Source organism: Gavia stellata, chromosome 21 (assembly GCF_030936135.1).
Source record: "Gavia stellata isolate bGavSte3 chromosome 21, bGavSte3.hap2, whole genome shotgun sequence".
Lineage (NCBI taxonomy): Eukaryota > Metazoa > Chordata > Aves > Gaviiformes > Gaviidae > Gavia > Gavia stellata.
In genome coordinates this window covers 13942355-13963083 of record NC_082614.1, presented here as the reverse complement: position 1 = coordinate 13963083, position 20729 = coordinate 13942355, and the positions used below count along the sequence as shown (strand labels likewise).

At 41.6% G+C, this 20729-nt stretch overlaps 1 protein-coding gene across 1 annotated transcript in view; it reads right to left on the bottom strand.

The window, feature by feature from the left end:
* The window catches only part of MLXIP (MLX interacting protein), a 55580-nt gene that overhangs the window by 5681 nt on the left and 29170 nt on the right, over nt 1–20729 (bottom strand). Inside the window, exons 4-16 of the mRNA XM_059827603.1 lie at nt 19475–19564; nt 19153–19194; nt 17680–17851; nt 16603–16692; nt 15639–15730; nt 14821–15484; nt 11240–11361; nt 10331–10517; nt 8636–8760; nt 6549–6647; nt 4545–4672; nt 3361–3484; nt 507–636 (exon numbers count right to left, since the gene is read on the bottom strand). Of these exons, the coding sequence (XP_059683586.1) occupies nt 507–636; nt 3361–3484; nt 4545–4672; nt 6549–6647; nt 8636–8760; nt 10331–10517; nt 11240–11361; nt 14821–15484; nt 15639–15730; nt 16603–16692; nt 17680–17851; nt 19153–19194; nt 19475–19564 (2065 nt within the window). The remainder of the gene's footprint in view (nt 1–506; nt 637–3360; nt 3485–4544; nt 4673–6548; nt 6648–8635; nt 8761–10330; nt 10518–11239; nt 11362–14820; nt 15485–15638; nt 15731–16602; nt 16693–17679; nt 17852–19152; nt 19195–19474; nt 19565–20729) is intronic.

Genomic DNA, 20729 nt, shown 5'->3' with positions numbered 1-20729 from the left:
AGCAAGGAATGGAGATCTAGGACTTTTAAAAATACCACCTATTTCTTCTACAAAACAGAGTGACACTTGGCAATTATAACTGTAAATGTAAACGCTTGCTAAATTGCAAGGGGGAAAGGATCAAGCAATCATGCCCAAACAGAAAGTCATTCCAAAGCTGAATACAAATCTCAGAAGCCTTCCTTCATAATGACATAAATCACACTGCCAAACTTACTCCAGCTAGAGCGGACTATTTGAAATTTAAATGCAGCTTGAGACTGTTTAAATTCTGGTATCTATATTCAGCAATTTGGGTTTTTGTTCTTTTCAGTGATAAGTGTGCAACCAAGTGTCTTCACAGTCAAAAGAGGTTCTTATTTTTCCACTGAGATAATAAAAAGGAACTGGAAGTCATATTCAGCATCGTGTGCTTTCTTTGTCGTTCTCTAACTTTCAAGAAATGGTACTATATATGGCCTCGTTTCCTATGAGCCGGAATAACTGCTGGATAGAACTTCACTTACTTGGCCTCAGAACAGGAAGAGAACAGTGCTGATCCAACCAGGCCATTGCAGTTTGATTCAGATCCTTAAAGCTTGTTGTGGAAACCATCCCATTGAAGGACTCGAACAATGGCTTAATAATAATGCTGAACTGCAAATCATCAGATGTTAAGGGAGACAACAAAGGAGGAGTTCAAAACATTCTATGGGAAAGGCTACTACAGCTTAGTCTGCAAAGGAAACAACAGACTTCTAAACGGACTTCAACTACTAGAGGGATTGCAACACTTCAAAAAATATTTTTTTTAAATCTGTAACACTAAGACAAAGGAAAAAATTGAACCTCTGTTCCTAGTGATGCTCATTATTTTTTGCAAAATTCCTGTACAACTCACCTGATCTCCTACAAACCAACTGCATGCTGTGGCACTGTTGCAAGCGCATGAGTATCTGAAACTTCTACATACATGTAAATCACTCAATTTCTTCGTTGCCAGCTTTTTCATATAACACTGATGCTTTCCTAGCAAAAGGATATAGAAGCTTTAGTGTAACCACGCCGCTTACCATAGCACACCACACATGCATCCAAGGTGGGGTACTTGGATGAGTCTTGCCTGGCAATAGTGAGTCCAGCACAGGCCAACAGTACAAGTATTCAGCCAATTTCTCAGATTTTTCAGCAAACACTCAAGTTCTCTGCTACTGCAGTTAAACAAAGATCTCAAAGCATATTCTCAGAGATTATCAATGGTGGGGCACGGATTCCCACACCAAGGACCAGACTTGCTAATCTGCATCTATGTGGACCAGAACAGTAGCAAGCTGAGGACTGTCAGGCTTTTCTTTTGGCTCTCCATCACCACAGCTTGGAACGATGGGCCTGGAGTTGGCAATAACCTGCCTGGCAGAAAAGAAGCAGAAAGAATTCTTAGCCTGTAGTGTATTAAAACGCACAGGACACCACCACAAGCTTCAGTTGGCCCCAACTCCCAGGCTTTCAGATGAGCTTTCCTGGAACGGTCACCATATTTGAACTCTAAATAGTTTGTTATCGCCACAATAATTCACCAAGTAGATTCCAGCTTACAGGTACATTTATTTCAGAAGCTGGTTAGATGATAAAACTCACCTGAAGGCTCAGAATCTGTGGTTTTACCATGTTACTCCAGATGAGATTTTCTGACTACAGTCAGCAGCATGTGAGAATGTGGCCCAAACCAATCTCAGCATTGTCATGCACCCCCACCTTTCTCACTGTGGCTGACAATCAAGACAGATCTAACAATTGCCTGGAATACTTGAGGGGATTTGCATGCCCATATAGACTTTTACAGAGTGACTGGAAGAACAACGTGGGTATTATTCTATTGATACTCTAACATTCAAGAGTATTCTATTCTTGGGTTATCTCTAGTAGCCCAAGACTAGATTACTTATTTCCCTTCTATATGCAACAGAAACTATGGTATTTTCATACTTGTAATGAAACTGCCCTTCTCTCTCTCACAGTCATTTCATGAGGAGATTTTTTATTATTATTATTAGAACTCACCCCTGGCCCTTGTCAGCTTTTACTGCAAGACATTCTGAAATATGCCAGCACGCACTAAGGGTTCAATCCAGCTGTTAGAACAACTGTTCCATCACAGTTACATCCTGACTTGCAAAGGGAAGTTTGGGAACATTACTTTGCCTATCAACCTTCTCTTTTACCAACTACAAAAGCCTTTGTCTTTCCCCAAATACTACAAAACCCAGCTACCCAAAATTGCATCTTCATCCCTGATGATCTCTGCCACTTTCTAGGAGTGTCTCACTTCCAAATTCTGGAGCTGTTTAACATCTTGGAGCAGCATAAAATAAACACACTATCCAACCAGCAAACATGTGCAGGATTGTCTTTAAATAACCATTTTAATTATTAAAGACCTTTATTTTCATAATTCACTTGAAATTGTTCCAGAGTTAATAGCATTGTAGAATCCAGAGATTCCACTGTAGCACCAGCTCTAAGTTATCAGACACTGTGTGAGATCTTGCTAAGAATTGTTTCCTAAAAGGATGCTAAAAGGAAGATTGTCTTTCTAGGGCCAACATAAACCAGGAAACACCAAAGAAGAAATTTTCACATATCAAAGTATTAAAAGTGCTGTACTTCATGCATGCACAAGCATGCACATACATACTCATATTATCCAGGTAGTTAGAGGGCAATAAACAGCACAGAACACAGACATACAAAATATTAAGTGCAAATAAATAGCTATATGAACATATGAAGTTTAATGGGAAAAGGGAAGGTTAACACTGCTGCTCATTGCTAATTAGTAATATCCCTGAACTGATTCAAGCTAATAATGTTTGATCCAAACTAGTTAAGTCTATACAGCACAGCACAAATGCAGCTAACTTGGTTTCACTGAGTTTGTCTTTCTACCTCCTGCATTACCATTTGTTTACAAACACAGCTGCTAGCACTGGAGAAGCAAAGAGAAACTAAGTACTTCAGTAATAATTTTTTTCCCTGAAATCTTTGTTATTCTCTGTTCAGTTTTTCCAAAAGACTACAAGAGCTACAGTTACAGAAGCAGTCCACTAAACACTTCTTGAAGTATAATACCCACCAAGAAAACCTTGCCTTTGTATTGCATTTTACTTTCAAGTTACCTCCCATACTTTAAGGTGAACCAGTTCTGCCACACGACAGCCCATAAGGCAAGGATTCATATCCACATACGGATGTGAATGAAAACTGAGGACATACGTTATTTAAATAACTTGGCTTAAAGTCACAGCGTCAGAATCCAGAGTTCTCGACTCTAAATATATTAGTACCAAACCTCAAGTTCAGCAGGTTAATATGAAAGGATACAATCCAAAACTTCCAGTTCTGCAGGGTCCTGCTTCTCACATACTCATCAAACATCCTCCTCATGTGGTTAAATCTTTGCCGTGTTATGGGAACCCCGGTAGCAGGGAGCTGCTGTTGACAAGAACTGAAAAGAAGATGTTCTGAGGTCAGAATCGCCACCAGAAAGGACAGGCTTCTCTTCCGACTAAATTATAGCAAGAGAAAAGTATGTATCCCCAGTATCCCTGACTGAGGTGGCTTCCCAGTGCATGACCCCCCCCCCCCCCCCCGAATGTAGTTGTTATTGCCAGGAATACATACTGTTTTCCCACCAATTTTGTCTATATTCACGCAGCAGTCATTTCTCAAGCTGCTACACACTTCTTATTACAAGCAACAAAACTGGAAACAAAGTATAACACAGAACAAAGCAGGTTTTGGCATCCAATTAGAAAGAGGCACATTAGGAGTCAAGGAAAAATTTACAGAGTTACTCCTGAGCAATGTTACAGAAGAAAATGTTACAGAGATTCTTAAGAAACAGATCAGTTTAAAATAAAACCAAACAGACATCATCATACTTTTAAAGAAAAATAAAAATATTTTGATTTGCTGATAAGTCTAACAATGCCTAAGCCTAACACTTCTGTAGCTGGAAGAAAAACCACTGGGGTTGTCAACATGCTTTGCAATAGTACATAACTATCGTAAACCCACAGAGGAAACTGAGGCACCAGGAAGGTGAAGTGACTTATCAGAGTTATGTTCAGTCAGTGGCATGTCCTTGATTCCCAAGTCCTGTGTCTCATGTACTCAACTATATTTTCCTATAAAAATTGACTGCATTTGGAATGAAAACCACAGCAAAGCCATGATGAAGAGTGTTTGATGACCCAGTGAGCATAGCTTTAAAAAAAACATCGTCACTGGCTTCTTCTCAGAATTATTCTGACCTGATGCACCTTTTCTGATGCTGCCACTGCTGTGCATTCATGCTCAGAGCTTGCTGAGCAAATCCACACGGTTTGCTACCAATGCCCATCCCACAGCAACTATGCTTTTTGTTTGGAAGTTGGTAGCAACTCTACTTCTCTTCAATACCCATCTGTTGTTTGGTGTGACATCTGAGGCAAACATTCCCTGTTGTTAGCCAAAGCAACATTCAAGCTGCTCTGCTTCATTACAGAAAGCTCCCCAAATCTCACATGATGGTAGCGTTTAGCTCCTCGATTTCTTCCCGAAGGCGCCTGGTTTCCTCTTGCATCTGTGTTCTTTCCTGCTGTAGTTTAGCGATATATTCTACTGTTTTCTGGAGCGTGATTGCATGGCTGATCTAGACCAAACACAAACATAGAGCTCACTTTCTGGAACAAAGCTAGACAGATGAAGAGTTTGCCCCTAACCTGCTGTAACACCCAGAAAAGCACTTCAGCACCTTTTCTTAAGTTTCCTTCACTGTGTGCAAAAGCACACAGATAGGCAGAGCGAAACACTTAAGATAATACTAAACTCCTCATTTCTCTGACTCCCATTTGCACACTAGTACAGAGAAATGTGGCTGCAGTGGTTGTTTTCTTCCACAAATTACATTTTTGCTACTTTGCTGAGAGAAGTATTTTAATAATTTATAATGGTTTCTTTCATTACCTATCCTGTTAAAAATACTTACAGTTCTTACTTAAGTACTGAAGGATGTGCTACATCTGCTGATAGATTTATAGTGCTGTTAGAAGCATTGTTTGAAGTTGACAATATAGATTATTTAGTTTGGGAATCCTGAAGTTATTAAACAGAAGGTAGCACAGTCTAGCTATCACCAAAGGACACAGAAACAACGTCCCAGATCTTTTTTAAAATACTCTTCAGTTTTGAGGAACAAATTAAAAATCTGTACTTGAGAAATAAAATAATCAGACATTTTACTAAAGCTGAGTTTTCAAAACTGATTACCTTTCAAATAGGCTATTCAAATCAGGAAGCGAAATTCTGACAACTTATGGCCTGAATGTATGAAACTATAAAAATTGTGTAAACAACATGCTGCACAATAAGCTTTCATATTTTCCATGTTTCAAAAGGTACTGGTATTTAAAGGACATTTAGAATTTTGTTGTGCAGACAAGTCTGTGTTTCCATTATTCTGATTTCAGTTTAGTGAACTAAGTTAGTTAATGTAGCCAGAATAAGTTCTTAATTTGGACACAGCCATTTGACAATGAGAAGTCATTTGGGAATTTTTTTCTCTGTAAATCTATGCACAAAAGACAGGTGACGGGGAAAAAAACAGCCCCAAGAATATTGGCAAGGCTGTGGGCACAGGGCCAAATTCTTAAAGGCAGCTGGGTGATACTAGATGTAAAGAGTCCTAGATGGATTTTCAAAATCATCTGAACTGGCCAGGCTCCTGACTCCTCCTGGGAGGTAGAGATCTCATCGATGTAGGAAGTTTTAGAAATTTCACTGGATGTTTTGGTTCTTCCTTTGGCTCACTGACAGTTTCAACAGTATTTGCAGGTGCGCTATGTTGCTCTGCCATGCTCTCAGCTGACCAAATGCAGCACAGCTGGTTAGCATGGCATGAAGCCTAAGCTAACAAGTTATGCTCATAGGTGGGTATATTAGCTCAGGCCAAATGTCAAGGTAAATTAAGCCAGGCCCAGCATTGTACCAACACCATCTACCTGGCTTCTGGCTGGCTCACGGTTCAGGCAGAGTAAGCTTACAATATTGGCTGGACCATAGCTTTTTCAAGTCCAGCTATGGGGACCAGTACCCACCCAGAATGGGCATAAAAAGCCAGTATGTCAGAAGAAAGGTGACATAACAGTAAATGCAAAGTCATCTTATGCTGCAAACATGACAAAAAATCTTCATTACTGGGGTCCCAAGAGCGAGGATTGCCAAGATCAGTTTTTCTTCTTTCCCTGTTGGCTCTAAAGCTGCAGCATCTCATCAGACAAGACTTGTTCAATGTTTGAAGCTGCATCAGAAGAACAATGTCTAAAAGATGAAGCACTTTCACACACTCTTTTGACTGTAAGCCATGGATTTATCACCCTTCCCTTACCAAGTCCCTCAGTTCAAGTACCTTCACTGACTGACTGGCATTCTCAGTCAACAGCAAAGAGATTAAATTTATTAACAAGTCTTTTTAGAATGGCTCTTTCTTAGATTCTATATTAAACTGTTAGTGCTGCCAAGTTACTTACCGACTTGGAGTTGGCTGAAACCAAGCTGTTCAGAGTACTGAAACCAATCTTGATATTAAACCTTCGTTTTTGTTCAGAAATATGCTTCATTCTTCGATTCTGCATAAATAAAATTAGCTCAGTCTATGCTGTTCTCCTTTACCGTTCTACTGCTATGACTATTTCAGCTATTCAAATTCACAGCGTCATTTTTGTTGAATTGTGGCATTCATAGTCTTCCCAGTCAAAGCCACCTGACTACAAACTTGCAAACAATGATTTAAATTATTACAAAGAAGAGTCCAGTGTATTAAATTCAATTCCAAACCTTGTAGGTTTTCTTCCTAAAGTAAAAATTCCTATTTAAGACTGTTACACAATTTCCTTTTCTGAAGTCAAATTCCAATTTTTAAGGCATGTCATTAGTTAGGATCTTGCTGAAGCCTTTAAGTTTAAAACAGTTCATATCGTTTATTGCTAATACATATATAATGTTTACTGATGTAATAGGCAGTCTGACAAAAAATAAAAAACAAAAAGAAAAAAGAATCCACAACTCTGGCCCACCCTGAGGATAAAAGCGTTGTCAGGAATTAGCGTTTTCTCATTTGTAGCACTAAAACTCAGAAGTTGTTTCCACCAGAATTCTTGGAAGAAAATAAAGAATTTGCACTTTGAGAATGCATTCTCGGCAGAACTAGGCTTTCCAGCAGTAGCTCACCATCAACCCATTTTATAATGGAGGAAAACAATGTAAGAAAGCTGTGGAGTGGTTGCTCAAAACCACAGAAAATGCAGGTTCAAGAGCAGAACTGAGATTTCCAGTGCCCTCTATGCTTTGCCAAACTGAAAAAACAATATTACCCAGCAATACAGAACTGTTTAGTCTAAGTAACAATGCAGAGGAGCAAAAGAACATACATCTAGAGACTGGAAAACATCACTGTTTCTCTCTTGTCTTACAAAAGAGTTACTAACAGTACACATCCAAAGCAATTCCTTTCAAAGCAGGTGAGGTTAAATGGCCATAAAGCGCATCTCATTGCAGTTTCCTCACTTTTAAGAACACTCCTCCATCTAGTGGCCACTTTCCCACCATCGGACAGTCCTAATAATTTGTTCCTTTGTTAACTTGCTCTCTAGCAGCAAGAATAGGCTGCAACTACTGATTGTGAGCATTTATGCCAAGCAAATAACGGCAAACTTTTATGAGTAACTTGCAGCATGCTCAGTAAGGGGCAGTTCTGATTCTCCTCTGCAACAGAACTAGAATTGAGTGCAATCACAGGCTGCAAGTGTTTAAACTCACCTTTCTGCCCTGGGAGTAATCAAGCTGACATCAACCCATAGGGTATACAAAAGACAGAGAAGCCAAAAAGGGGGTGGCACTTGCAAAATGATTAAGTAACACTCCCTTTCACAACAGAATGAGTGAGAGGGTTACAGCTGATTGTCCTGCATTGGTTGTTTTTTGCAGGTAAGTTTCTCATACCATCACAGAAAGTGTTCTGACAAGGTCAGCTTGTGTATGAGGTACAGCCAGCTTTCAGATGCTATCTCTAGACCGCCGAGTTCTTACCCCAATAATTCTTGAAGTGTTTTACAGCTGTAACTTGTAGAGTCTGTGGAGCTGCTTCTCTGTGGAGCAGCATAGCATCACTGGAGACATGTAAGTAACTCAGCAGGTCAAGAACTCCCCCTCCAGCGATGGCCAGAGCCCTGCAGACTGAAGAGCCCCAACAGAACAATGGCAAAAGGCCATGGTTTAGAAAACTAAGCCTGAAACCTTTGACCAAGTAAACTGAGACCTGTCGTTACACTCCTGTGAGCCACAGCAGGAACTGCTGTCATGACCGTAAAGGACCTGCAGAGGTACAGTTAAGCCTGGCCCCTCTGGGGACACATCTCTGAGGAACAGAGTAGATTATTAAAGTCTGACATTTTAAATTGAACAGAGCAGCACAGATGCAGTGCAAGCTAGGCCTAAGGCACAAATACTCCACCGTTTCTGAAGCGCAACTTACTCTCTAGTCCATGCTCAGACATCAGAGCAGAAAAGTAGCTACAAAGGCAAAGAAGAAAAGGACCTAAAAGGAAAGGACACACACCTTAAATGCAGCCATATTAGGGTCAGTGGCAGGTTTTCCTGAGCAGCTGTTCTGGGGAGACTGTGGACTGGGGCTCTGCTCAGAGGTGCAGGGGGAAGCTTGGCCTGAATTCTGACAGTCTCGGCCTTCATAAAGGAAGAAAGACAAGTCACATTAACAAACAACTTTCTGTAGCAAACGTAACTGCTGAGAAGTTTCTATTCAGAATTTAGCTGAAATGCAGTCAGCAACCAAATTATGCTCATTGATGCAGCAACCACATGCTAGAAAATGTCAAGATTGCTGGGGAAGCTTAGTATTTCATGGCACAAGGCTAATACATCCCGAATAGCAATATGTAATACTCCTTTCACACACACACACACATTTCAGCAAAGCCATGTTGAACATATAGGCTGCAATTCCATCATCCTGCTAGACTCCCCCATTTGAGTGTCTAATGGCCTGGGACATGACCTTGTCCTACACTTGGGTCACAACAACCCCATGCAACGCTGCAGGCTTGGGGACGAGCGGCTGGAAAGCTGCCAGGCAGAAAAGGACCTGGGGGTGTTGACTGACAGCCAGCTGAATATGAGCCAGCAGTGTGCCCAGGTGGCCAAGAAGGCATCTTGGCTTTTATCAGAAACAGTGTGGCATCAGCACTAGGGAAGTGATTGTCCCCCTGTACTCGGCATTGGTGAGACTGCACCTCAAATCCTGTGTTCAGTTTTGGGCCCCTCACTACAAGAAAGACATTGAGGTGCTGGAGTGTGTCCAGAGAAGGGTGACGAAGCTGGTGAGGGGTCTGGAGCACAAGTCTGATGAGGAGCGGCTGAGGGAACTGGCATTGTTCAGCCTGGAGAAGAGGAAGCTCAGGGGAGACCTTATCGCTCTCTACAACTACCTGAAAGGAGGTTGCAGAGAGGTGGGTGTTGGCCTCTTCTCCCAGGTGACAAGTGATAGGACAAGAGGAAATGGCCTCAAGTTGCGCCAGGGGAGGTTTAGATTGGATATTAGGAAAAACTTCTTCACTGAAAGGGTTGTCAGACATTGGAAGAGGCTGCCCAGGGAGGTGGTGGGGTCACCATCCCTGGAGGTATTTAAAAGACATGTGGATGAGGTGCTTAGGGATATGGTTTGGTGGTGGACTTGGCAGGGTTAGGTTAATGGTTGGACTTGATGATCTAAAAGGTCTTTTCCGACCTAAACGATTCTATGATTCTATGATGGTAATGCTTAAAAGGCATTTACCAGCAAAACCAGAATATGTCTCTAAAACCAGCCCAGATACCGCTCTATCAACACGCATGCAAAAGGAGTCTTTGCACTTACCTACTGTTAACAAGGATTGTGTCTGAGATCCTCCAATCAAAATTATAGTTATGATACTGAACAACAAACCTATTCAGCACTTTTCACACAGATGCCTTTCAAACGAGTTTAAATTCTTGGTAACTATGACAGTACATCCTTTTAGAAAGGAGCCGCTTACAGGAAGCACAAAATTGCAGTTTGTGGGAACGCTGCACAGTAGTTTAAGACAAAAATCGCAAATGACTGGATGCAACGAAAGCTGCAGGGTAGAAGGGCCTAAAAAGCTTTTCCTTCAAAAATTATCCAGGGATCCTCAAGGCCCATTTACACCCTGCCTAACCCATGGAAACACACTTACATGTGTAGGGGAGAGACAATGCTTACAGCTTTCTAACTTACTAGGTGTAGGTGAGGGAACTTGTGAACTGCTACTGTGGGAAGGGATTTGCTCTCCTTTCACCAACACATCCTGGACTACACTAGGAGAGAAGAGATGTGAGACTGTGGACTGGGTTTGTTGACTACTTGGTGCTCGCTGTGCTGGACCAACCAGAATGTTACTACGGAACTCCGTCACCCCGGGAGCCTGGGAACAGCATAGAAACAGCACAGAGAAAAACAGAGAGAAAGAAAAAGAGAGCAGCAAGGGGGGGATGGGGGCAGAGGGAAAGAAGGGAGGAGAGAAAGAATAAAGGGGGGAGAGAGAGAGAGACAAAGAAAGAGAGAGAGAGATATTTGTTACCTTGCCTTTCACTAAAAGTAGCAAATTAATACATGATTAATACATGAAACAAGGGCTAATATATAAGGACTTGGCAGGCACTGAAGTCACACTTCTGCCAGGAGACCAGTAGCCTTTCATAATTTAAAGCAGTATTACAACACATCAACAGCATAATATACTAAAAGCTATTTCCATATTCCTGCATACAACATATTGGGAAACCCACTCATATACTCAAGGCATGCTTTCCAATACGTAAATGGAAAGGCGAGCATCCTGGGTTCCTTCTAGCTTCTGCACAATTAATAAAAAGCACAAACCATCCCCATTCATAGTACTGTGTATACATGTCTCTTTGTAATCTTACTGTTGTGTGACACAGAGTCTGTGAAGACTAGATAGTGCTTCCAGGCCCACAAAGTAGCTAAATTAAAAAAAAGCAAACATAATGCTGAGTGCTCAAATGCATATGCTGTGTAACAGGTGAGATTTAGTGGACTAGTTACCCTCCAGAGCACATTACGGCTCTAACTACTTGCAAATAACAGGCCTAAAAAACAAATATTTTTTTTTCTTCTCCTTACTCTGACAATTCCAGCTGGTGCAATTGCAACATTAGACTGAGACGTGGCTGGCGTCAAAATCCCCTCTCTTTTTAAAGGTGCTGGAGTTACAATCACAGCTCTGGACTGTCCCTGAAAGGCAGCTGAAGAACACAAGTTAGAATAGTTAATGAGACAAAAAAAAAAAGCTGGAGATTATTTTGTATGAAATAACTTTTCATTGAACAGGGGAATGGATTAATGGGCACCTATTTGGTACTATTACATTGCAACACAAAGTGCCACCAGTTTTCTGATAATCTCAAACCCATGAATCCAGTACAAAGGACTCTAACATACCAGTTATTACTGAGACTTCTAGCATCACTGTCACTGTTTCAAGGCGATTTTACAGGGGGACCTAGTAAACCAGGGAGGTGCAAAGTGTCTTCATTCTATCAGAGCTGGGTTTCACAGAAGGAAGATCATCTTCACCTCTCCTCTCACATCACCTTTTGGATCTCAGGCTTGCTCCGCTGACCCAGAAAGGGTCAATGACAAAACCAGCTGAAGGATGCACGTTCAATACTTCATGCTTCCTTGTATATATATCAAATTCTCTTCCTCACCACTTCACTCTACTAGCTTCTTTCACTATCTGGTTTTACAGCTGCTTTACATGACACACAAGCACAAGACAACCAAATGTCATTGGGACTCAGCACCAAAATTCCAGAAATTAGGCTAAAGAACCAGGAGTTGTGCAGCGTTAAGACAGCTAGAGACAACTGTGAATAGCAGCAATTGTCTCCACACAGAAAGTTACAAAAAATTCTCAAAAAAAGTCTGTACAGGAGGTTTGCCCCCATGACAGGAATCAGGATCCTTGCTCTAAAGTTTTTTTCACCACTACAGTATTCTAGTCTAACATAAATCTCTTAAGATCTCAACTTAACCAATGCAGATGCACAGTTATTGACATGGCATTAATGCTGACATTGTTCTGGCCCAGACTTTAGAGAGAACATGACTAACCATCCTATATTGTTACTAAGGGAAGAATCATGCAAAGACACAGCTTCTGTATGCTTTTTGAGAACACTAAACCAAATTCACTCAGTTTCATTCTAGCCTTTATTGACTTCAGCTCTCCTTTGTACTAATAAGTCATGACGTGCGAAAAGTGTCATAGAGTAGCTCAGCCACTGCCAACCTAACCCTCTGCAGTTTAGCATCAGGATATTAAAGGACACACACAGCAGAACACGGAGACAGTGCAGGGTATCTATCTAATGTCCTCTCTCCTACTCTGTCATCTGTGACTAACAACAGCTGTGTTTTGAATCAACTGAAGTTTCTGTATAGCCTTATTAGAAAGGCCTGTGGATTGCACAAACCTTGTGTCAGCCCTTGCATGGGTATATCTGGCAGAGAACACTGTCACTCTGATACAGGGAGTTCATTCTTTGCCTGAGCGTTCCCACATATAAAGCTGGAATCACAACCCTTCCACTGTTCACTGATGTTCAGTTGGATTTATGACATCTCTATTGAGCTAAAGAGCCTACTCTTACCAGTACATTAATGCTGCTGCACAAACTTGGTATTTCTGACTTCCACATTTTGGTAACTATAACAATCAGCACATATTTAGGTGCGCCTTTAGGTTTTTCACGTTTCTATCCTACATGTGCACCTTTTGCAGACTTTCCTGTCAAAATCGGAACATTTATCCTGAAGTGGTAATAGCAGAGTTCTCTCCCATGTGAAGTCTTGCACACGATGAGACAATCTGTGCAGATTTTTGAGTCCTTATGTCACAGGGCAGTAAATGTTACACATCCCTTTCTAACACAGGTTATAACGCAATTTGTTTTATAGTCATGAGATGATTTGTTTGTCCTGAACACAAATGACAGGCATAAATGCCTTAGTTACAAGTACTGACGTTTAGTCTATTGCCAAAAATAAAAGCTCCAGTCTTTATGTAAAGTCTTGGATTTGACTTCTGAGCTCGGTGTCCCAGTAGAGTTCAGAAGCACTGTGATCCCTGAACACATGCCACTGCCAGGAATGAAAAACAGCAATAACTTTAAATCTAGATGAGAAGCAAAACCATTTGTTGTGATGGTCCAGAAGTAGCTGATAAAGTATTGGGAAAGTGATATATGGGGTGAGGAACAACCCAAGAAGCACTAGGAAAGCTAGGAGCAAAGGCTTTCTGAAAATGAGAGTTGCCTACAATGCTTTCCTAGGTGAGAAATGCATGTCTCGACTGCTGAAGGTACATGGACTCTTGCTTTATAACATACTATAGACAGAAACACTGCCATTAACACCCTAGTGCTATTAATCATGGGCCAACTTGCTCCCAGTGACACACTAGAATTAGATCCTTGGGTCTGTTCTACTCCTGAACAGTGATTTTTTTTTAGTTTTTTTTTTTTTTTTTCTGGTGGGTAACCACAATGCCAGGCCCTGGCAGACACACCTACTCCTTAGTAAAGCCTGTGTAACAATACTCCTCCAGGCAGGGTTTTTCTTGGATTATTGTTGCACATTTCAGGTGGCTGAAGTCACCTGGCCCCCAGCCAGCACAAGTCTAAAATCAGTGTGCAATAATCCCAAGAAAAAGTATACTGCCTGTCCTGCTCTAGTCTTGAGCTTTCCCACAAGAACCACCACAAGCAAAATACTCTCTGCTCACACTTGCTATTCTTAGCCTTATGCAGTGCCAATGGCTCCAAATCATACCCAACGTGGAGGTCCCAGCATATCGGTTAGGCTTTCATACTCGAGCTGAAAACCACGTGCTCCTGACAACATCTCAAGAGTCTGTAGATCGCTTGAGACAAAGATCTCCAGCTCCCCCTGCCTGTTCTTAGTCCTTCCCTCACTGGAACGACTGATTCTCATCACCCTGGTCCATCTAGGGAGCACTGATGGCGGATGAGAGCCACATTGCCATGCTTCCAGCTGGACCAATGCCATGGTCCACTTCAACAGCTGCTCCCTAGTCAACACTGTACTCGGTCTCAAAGAAAGACTTTCAGGCACATTAAGACAAACCTCAGAATACACCCAAAGTATTACCAAAGGATGTATGTCAGTACCCTGGTACTACAGAGTGCGGTGATGCACAGGTAGGCGTAGTGACTTGTCCAGGGTAACCAGAGGAGTCAATGACAGGGACAGATCTGCCATTCTCCATCCCACACTATCTCCCTACCATTTCCTAGTCTACTGTGGTTGAATGCTCTGAGGGGCAGAGTTAATCAGAACAGCATTAAACATCAAAACCAAGGTTTCTGTGGGGTAGGAGCACAGAGCTCTAGTCATGCCACGTGCTGATGCAACTATACAGCCCAGCACAAATTTGACGAGGAGGTACCCCCTTTGGCAGGTTGGCTTTTCACACTCACAACCAAACTGCTTCCAATCCTTGCAGCAGTCCAGAGCATCCCATTGAACAGTGTAGCCACACACCAGTGGATTCAGGGGTCCCTTGGACAGGCTCAGGAAGCTGTATTTTTACTTATTACATAAAGCAAGAAAAGCAAGAAGGTCTCCCCCTCCTGTTAGTCCCACTCAAAGAAAAACATCACCCCATCAGTGCTTCTCACCTGGGGTGATGAAGGCATTCTTTAACAATAAGGGCACTGTTTCAGGCTTCGGAGCAGGCACTATTTTCTGTGACTGTTTGGGCCTTGTCCCAGCACTGGCCAGAGGAACAGCTTTGGGGAGTGCAAATGTCAGTTGGGACTGCAGCTGGGGACGGGGCTGTCCCTGCAGGACAGTAGTCTGGAAAGCCAGGTTACAAGGCACTCCTGCACCCGGCTGCTGCGTTGCCAGGACAAGGTTCTGGCTCTGGCTGAAGGTGGTGGCAGGGGCATTGTGGGTCAACGTAGCGGAAGCTGTGTGTGTGATAACTGTAGATTCACAGAGGCCAAACTTCTGGGTTTCTGGTGCAGCAAATGCAGCTGGTGGAGAGCTTAAGCTAGAATTCAGAGGCACTGCAGGCAACGGGGACTGGTGCTGTTGTGTCGCAGGTTGAAGCAGTGGCAAGGGTGTCTGAAACACTGGCATAAAAGTTTGTGGCCCGCTGAGAGACGAGTCAGGAGTGAAGTCCGCTGGCTGGATGAAAGATCCCCCGCTTCTAATGCTGGAACACTGGTCAGTGCCAACATCAGGAATGACAGGAGCAGGTACTGAGGAAGCAATCAGTCCATCACTGATGTTTCCTGCTGGAAGTGTGTTGGGCAATGAACCTGACGGCGGGACAGGAGACTGACAGAAAAAAAAAAAATATTACCGATTCAGACATGACCCCTGAAACTCTTGTCTAAACTCCTTCTGCGAAGGACATGGCTCATATCTGAGAGTCTTCTAGCACATATGTGTCTGAGATGAGGCTGTTTTAAACACTGAGAACCTCTCTTACCTGGGAAGAATGGCTGCTGCTGTCTGTTGTAGCTGAGCTGACAGCAGACACAGAAGGGAAATAATTACTGGAACGACTGGTTGTGAATAAATCTGAAATATGAAAAGTCACCTATTAATTTTCTACTTTTCATACTCAAGGTACAGCATTTCTAGATACTAAAATTCAAAGGAATACAAATACTTTTTAGCAAATAATGAAACCACGAGATTTTTGCTTCATACAACTGCTGCTGACTGAGCAATGAATTGTTGTCTTCCAGGGGAACTGATCTCTTCAGGGCAGTCTTCTTCAACTTTCGTGAAAGCTGAGAACAATACAAAAATCAGTCCGCTGTTTAAGGTTCACCTACACACAGATAGCCAAGGGCTGATTCTCAATGCAGTCCCAGAAAATTCAGTTATCTGATGCAGACTGCATGCAGGCCCAGCAAAGAGATGTGACTTTTGACTTCCGTGAAGATCCATAACCAAAGTTGTCAGTAGTAGTTTAATGTCATATGTAATTCTTGAGAGTACCAGAAAATGTTCCAAGGCAAACAAAGTGTTAAATCACTTCATCACTAAGAAGCGTTAAATGGGAAAACCTTAGTGATTCTGTGAGTTCTCCTGTCCACATCTGATGTTCTATCTTTAATTACTCAATGACTTAAGGTCTAAATGCTATTCTTTTGAAAGGCAAATTAACAACCAGGTTCAAACCTTGGAATAAACAATCCTAAAGTGACTCTCAAACCCAGGTAAGTAAAGGACTGGGGTCACAGTAACAAGGGAGTCTACCCACATATGCATCTGCTTGAAATAACGAACAATGAAAACATGTATTAAGTGTTCTTCACCTTTCACTCAAATCTCTTGCCTTCTAAAGAAAGTAGATATCTGCAACGTCTAATCTTCTGTTAAAAACTAGTTCATAAATCACTGCAATTTTAAAGAAATTAATTGACTATATATGTGATTCTTACCCTGAAAAGGCTCAAAAGTATCCATAAAATCAAAATTTGGCTGGAGAGGAATAAGCCCTGGTTGAATCATATCAGCATTTCCTAAGTGTGCTGGAAAATTCAAGAGACAAATTAGATTAGCTTCACATCACTCGCACAGTAACAGCAGTAGGAATATAGCATTTGGCTAGGACACCAACACGCACTCCACAGCCAGGCTTGGCCAGGGTGTTTACAGAAAAACTGCTGCTGCTGAAATGAACTAAGCATCTGCTTTTCTTCAGAACTACAGCACAGTTCTGAAATCAAAACCACTGGGCAATGAAACTTTCAACTAGTGAAATGGAAGAGGTGAAACCTGAAGCCTCCAACTAACAACTGGGGATTGTCAAGCTTGGACACCTCCTCCTGCTCCCAAACCTCCTGTCCTGCCCCTGCTGCACAATACATAAACTTGCTGGGAAGCACAACCTGAACCACCACAGCTCATAGCACAGTATTTTGAAATAAACCACCATTTATTTCCTTTTGCCTCAAGTACGCTTCATGTAAACCACAGTTGCTCTGGAGTTGCTCAGACAGCTTAGACATCCATGCAGCAAGGATGATGCATAGTGGACATCTGCTGTCCCATTAGAGAGTGAGAGCCTTCAGTTAGAGAGCATTCAATAGAACTGTATAGCTCTTGGGATTGTTTTTACAGGAGATGTGACTTGCACTTGTTCTAAGGGACATATCCAAAGAAAAATACATAGGCATTCCCTTAAAAATACACACACACATATATGCTTTGAGATAAATAATGATGCCTTCACCACTGATAAAGGTAAACACTGCTCATTACAGATTTATTCAGAGCAACATTAGAGGACAATGCTAGGAGCAGCACGTAAGAAGCTAAGACAGAAATTAAATTTGGATGAATCACTGGGATTCCATAACCTATAAAGCATAAGACAGCTACATTCTCCGACGTATTTTTATCTGTATCAGCAAAGTAAGATAAATTTCTTAGGCAAGACTAGAAGAGCAGCAAAGCAACAAACCAGACTTCTCCTAGAGGTTCCCACTGCAACATAGCTAACAGTCAACAAATACCTATGTCCCTGGAATTTGGCCAGGAAACCAGCTGATGTGAAGACAGTGTGGAGAACAGCGTGTCGGTGAACTCGGACATAAGCATATCTGCATCCAAGAGGCTGCCTTCCTCCATAGGGACAGGGGTTTCTCTGCCATACCTTCTTTTTTGCCAGAGAACCACGTCATCATCCTGCAAAGGAAAGGAAGAAAAGTCAGGCTGCCTAGACAATGCTAAAACAGTCAGATGCAGATATATAAAAAGTCTTCCTTTTTCACACTTTTAGAGAAAGAAATTCTCCTTTATGAGCCATGCAAATGGACTGAAACAAATCAGTGGTACTTCTAATACACCAACAACTTCAGCTCACTGATTTGAGCAACAACAGAAAACTTCAGTAGAATACCATGACACTCTGGGAAAGGTTTTTGCCCAAAAACCAGATGTTGACTAGAAGAACAAAAGACAAAATAACTTCATCAACACTTTCTAGTTTCACTGATTTTATGTATATTTTTGCACCTACAGTTTAACGATCCCTTGGTCTGAATAAAGATTTAAAATTAACATGCACAGCAAAAACTCAAAGCACTCCTATCCTGAAGTGTACCTCAATCTCTGAAATGTAGTTAAGTGTATCTGCAATCTGACTTTGCACAAGGTATGCCGATATTCTTGTGGGCACCTTCAATCCATGAAAAATACAATATAATGTGAATTGGTGTACCCGTCCTTTACTACAGGCAAGCTAAATTGCATTGCCTTGCATTTGCTGCAGACTAAAAGCACACATAGTCAGCTTCTTGTGGCTGAGCCAACATGCAGCTGTAACTACACCAACATACCATGATGGGGCATTGGAGCTCATGGCCAAAACAGCTAAGAGTTTTGTGAAACTGGAACAGATCCAGACTCATGCTTAGCTCCAAAAAGAACAACAACAAAACAAAAACAAAACAAAATCAGAGCAGCGCTTCTGATCATCAGTTTATATGCCCAAAGTAGGTTTGATGGCTTTAGGGGGCATAGTAAATAGTCATACCATTGTTCCTTCAAACATTTTGTCTTTTTTAGGATCCTGGCACATTATTTGTCCATGTTGTGGGCAGCAGGAAGATCTGCAATATGTAGCACACACATCTTCACAGACCCAGTTAGACAAGCAAGGCAGTAGCGCCAGCTACAATGCAGTAACAAGAGGAAACAATGTACCAGCCCTCAAAGAGACTGATATTTCTGGGCACCCAATGCTAATTCTCATTTCTTCTGTCACAGCACTTTACATTCAACCTTTCCTCCATCCAATTTAAGCTACAAGTCTTACATTGCTCTCTAAGGTGCAGAAACATTAAGGTGTCTAACCTTAATTAAGGCTTAAGCAAGATGCTTGTCTTTATATTTCAATCAGTGCAAGCTACTGCATGTTACAGCTTTGTTCCTTATTGCAGCTCCTACAAGCATAAATGCTGCTACTTATCAGCGGTATTACCTACCCTGACCAAACTTGAAAGATCTTCATCTTTATGTTTCTGTAGCTGCAAAAGGAGAACAAAACAGACGTTAAAGTCAGAATGGGTCCTGTATATGTCAGTAGAAGACCTGATTTTGCAAAACTTTTAAGACCCAATCATGCACAATTAGTCCCTGTGCAGTAATTTTTAGTTATGTGGGACTAATCAGATAAGTATGCCTGTATTAGTTTATCATCTGTTTTAAGTATTCTTGCATGCTAGCAAAAGTGACATCAAAACTCAAAAAGCAACAACACGCTGATCAAGTTCAAGTAAGCTACTTTCACTGTGTAAACCAACAGACCCTTTTCTTGAAGTATGTTCTCCACTTGTGGTATTCCCTGATGACTATTTCAATTCTTCGTTTCCAGTATTTCCCTTCTGTTGCAATGGCCTGAGAACACAAACACATACCATGAATTACACGGAATCACGTAATGGCTGAATGTTCAATAAATTCCCAAGCAAATATTCAGGCAGAAAAAATGCAAAAGAAAGCATGCTAATTCTGTTTGAGCTCATGTATCAGCAGCCCACAGTGTCCCAGAGTTCAGCTATCACAGAGCAAATCTGACAGTACTAACTTCATCTTTCCCACAATAAACAAACAAGAGATGATGTCTGACTGCACTGTCAGCATCTCCCATATGAGCTCAACCATAACTAACAGCTAGGAAACAGCAAAAAACCCCTTTAAAATGAGTTTACTAAAACATAATGTATAAAGCGTACAATATCCTGTTCTGCAGAAAACAGGCAAAGAGAATTTCACAAGGTTACATGAACATGCACACACATACACAGACGCTGTTAAGAATGAGACAAAGCAATAGAAATCTGATGTCCAGCTCAGGGATAAGTGTGACCTTGCAGGCCACATACAAATAGCAAAAAAAGGATCAGAACAATGTGGGTCTTAAACACTGCTCTCTGTGAGACGTTAAAGTTGGGGACAGCAGACTAGTAAGAGCCTTCACACAACTTTCTTGTGTTTGAGGGTCATCTTTCAACACAAACATCAACACTGTTCTTTCAAAAACCTGAGACAGTTCCACAAAGTCATCTGGAACTCCGAGCTATAAATTATTCTAGAGTTATGCAGTATAGAGTCACATACTGCCACATCAAGGGCCCCATTGGTTTTCTGCAAGGAGCCAGAGAGCAGACGTTTGTTTTCATTTATGTTTATAAAAGCACAAAACCAGAAGTACACAAACTCATATTCACTCTTTTTGTGAAGTTACCTTGACAGAGAAAAAGAAATTCCTTGTTGTCTTGAAACCACACCTTATCAATTAAATAAAATACAGAAAACTCTCACAGGGTCACTTAGATTCAGTCCTGAAAACAGTTGTCCCACCGATTTCCCACTGACTTCCGCAATCTCTAGCCAGAAGAGAGCAGTGGCTGTCAAAATCTTAACTGTTCAAATTGCACTTCTATGACTTATGTTTTACTAAACTAGAACACAGACATAAGTTACAGAGATAACAAATGTCCTTCTGGTTGCACCTTGATCATCTCAGTGTGATGAACTTACAAAAACGGGTTCAGTCTGC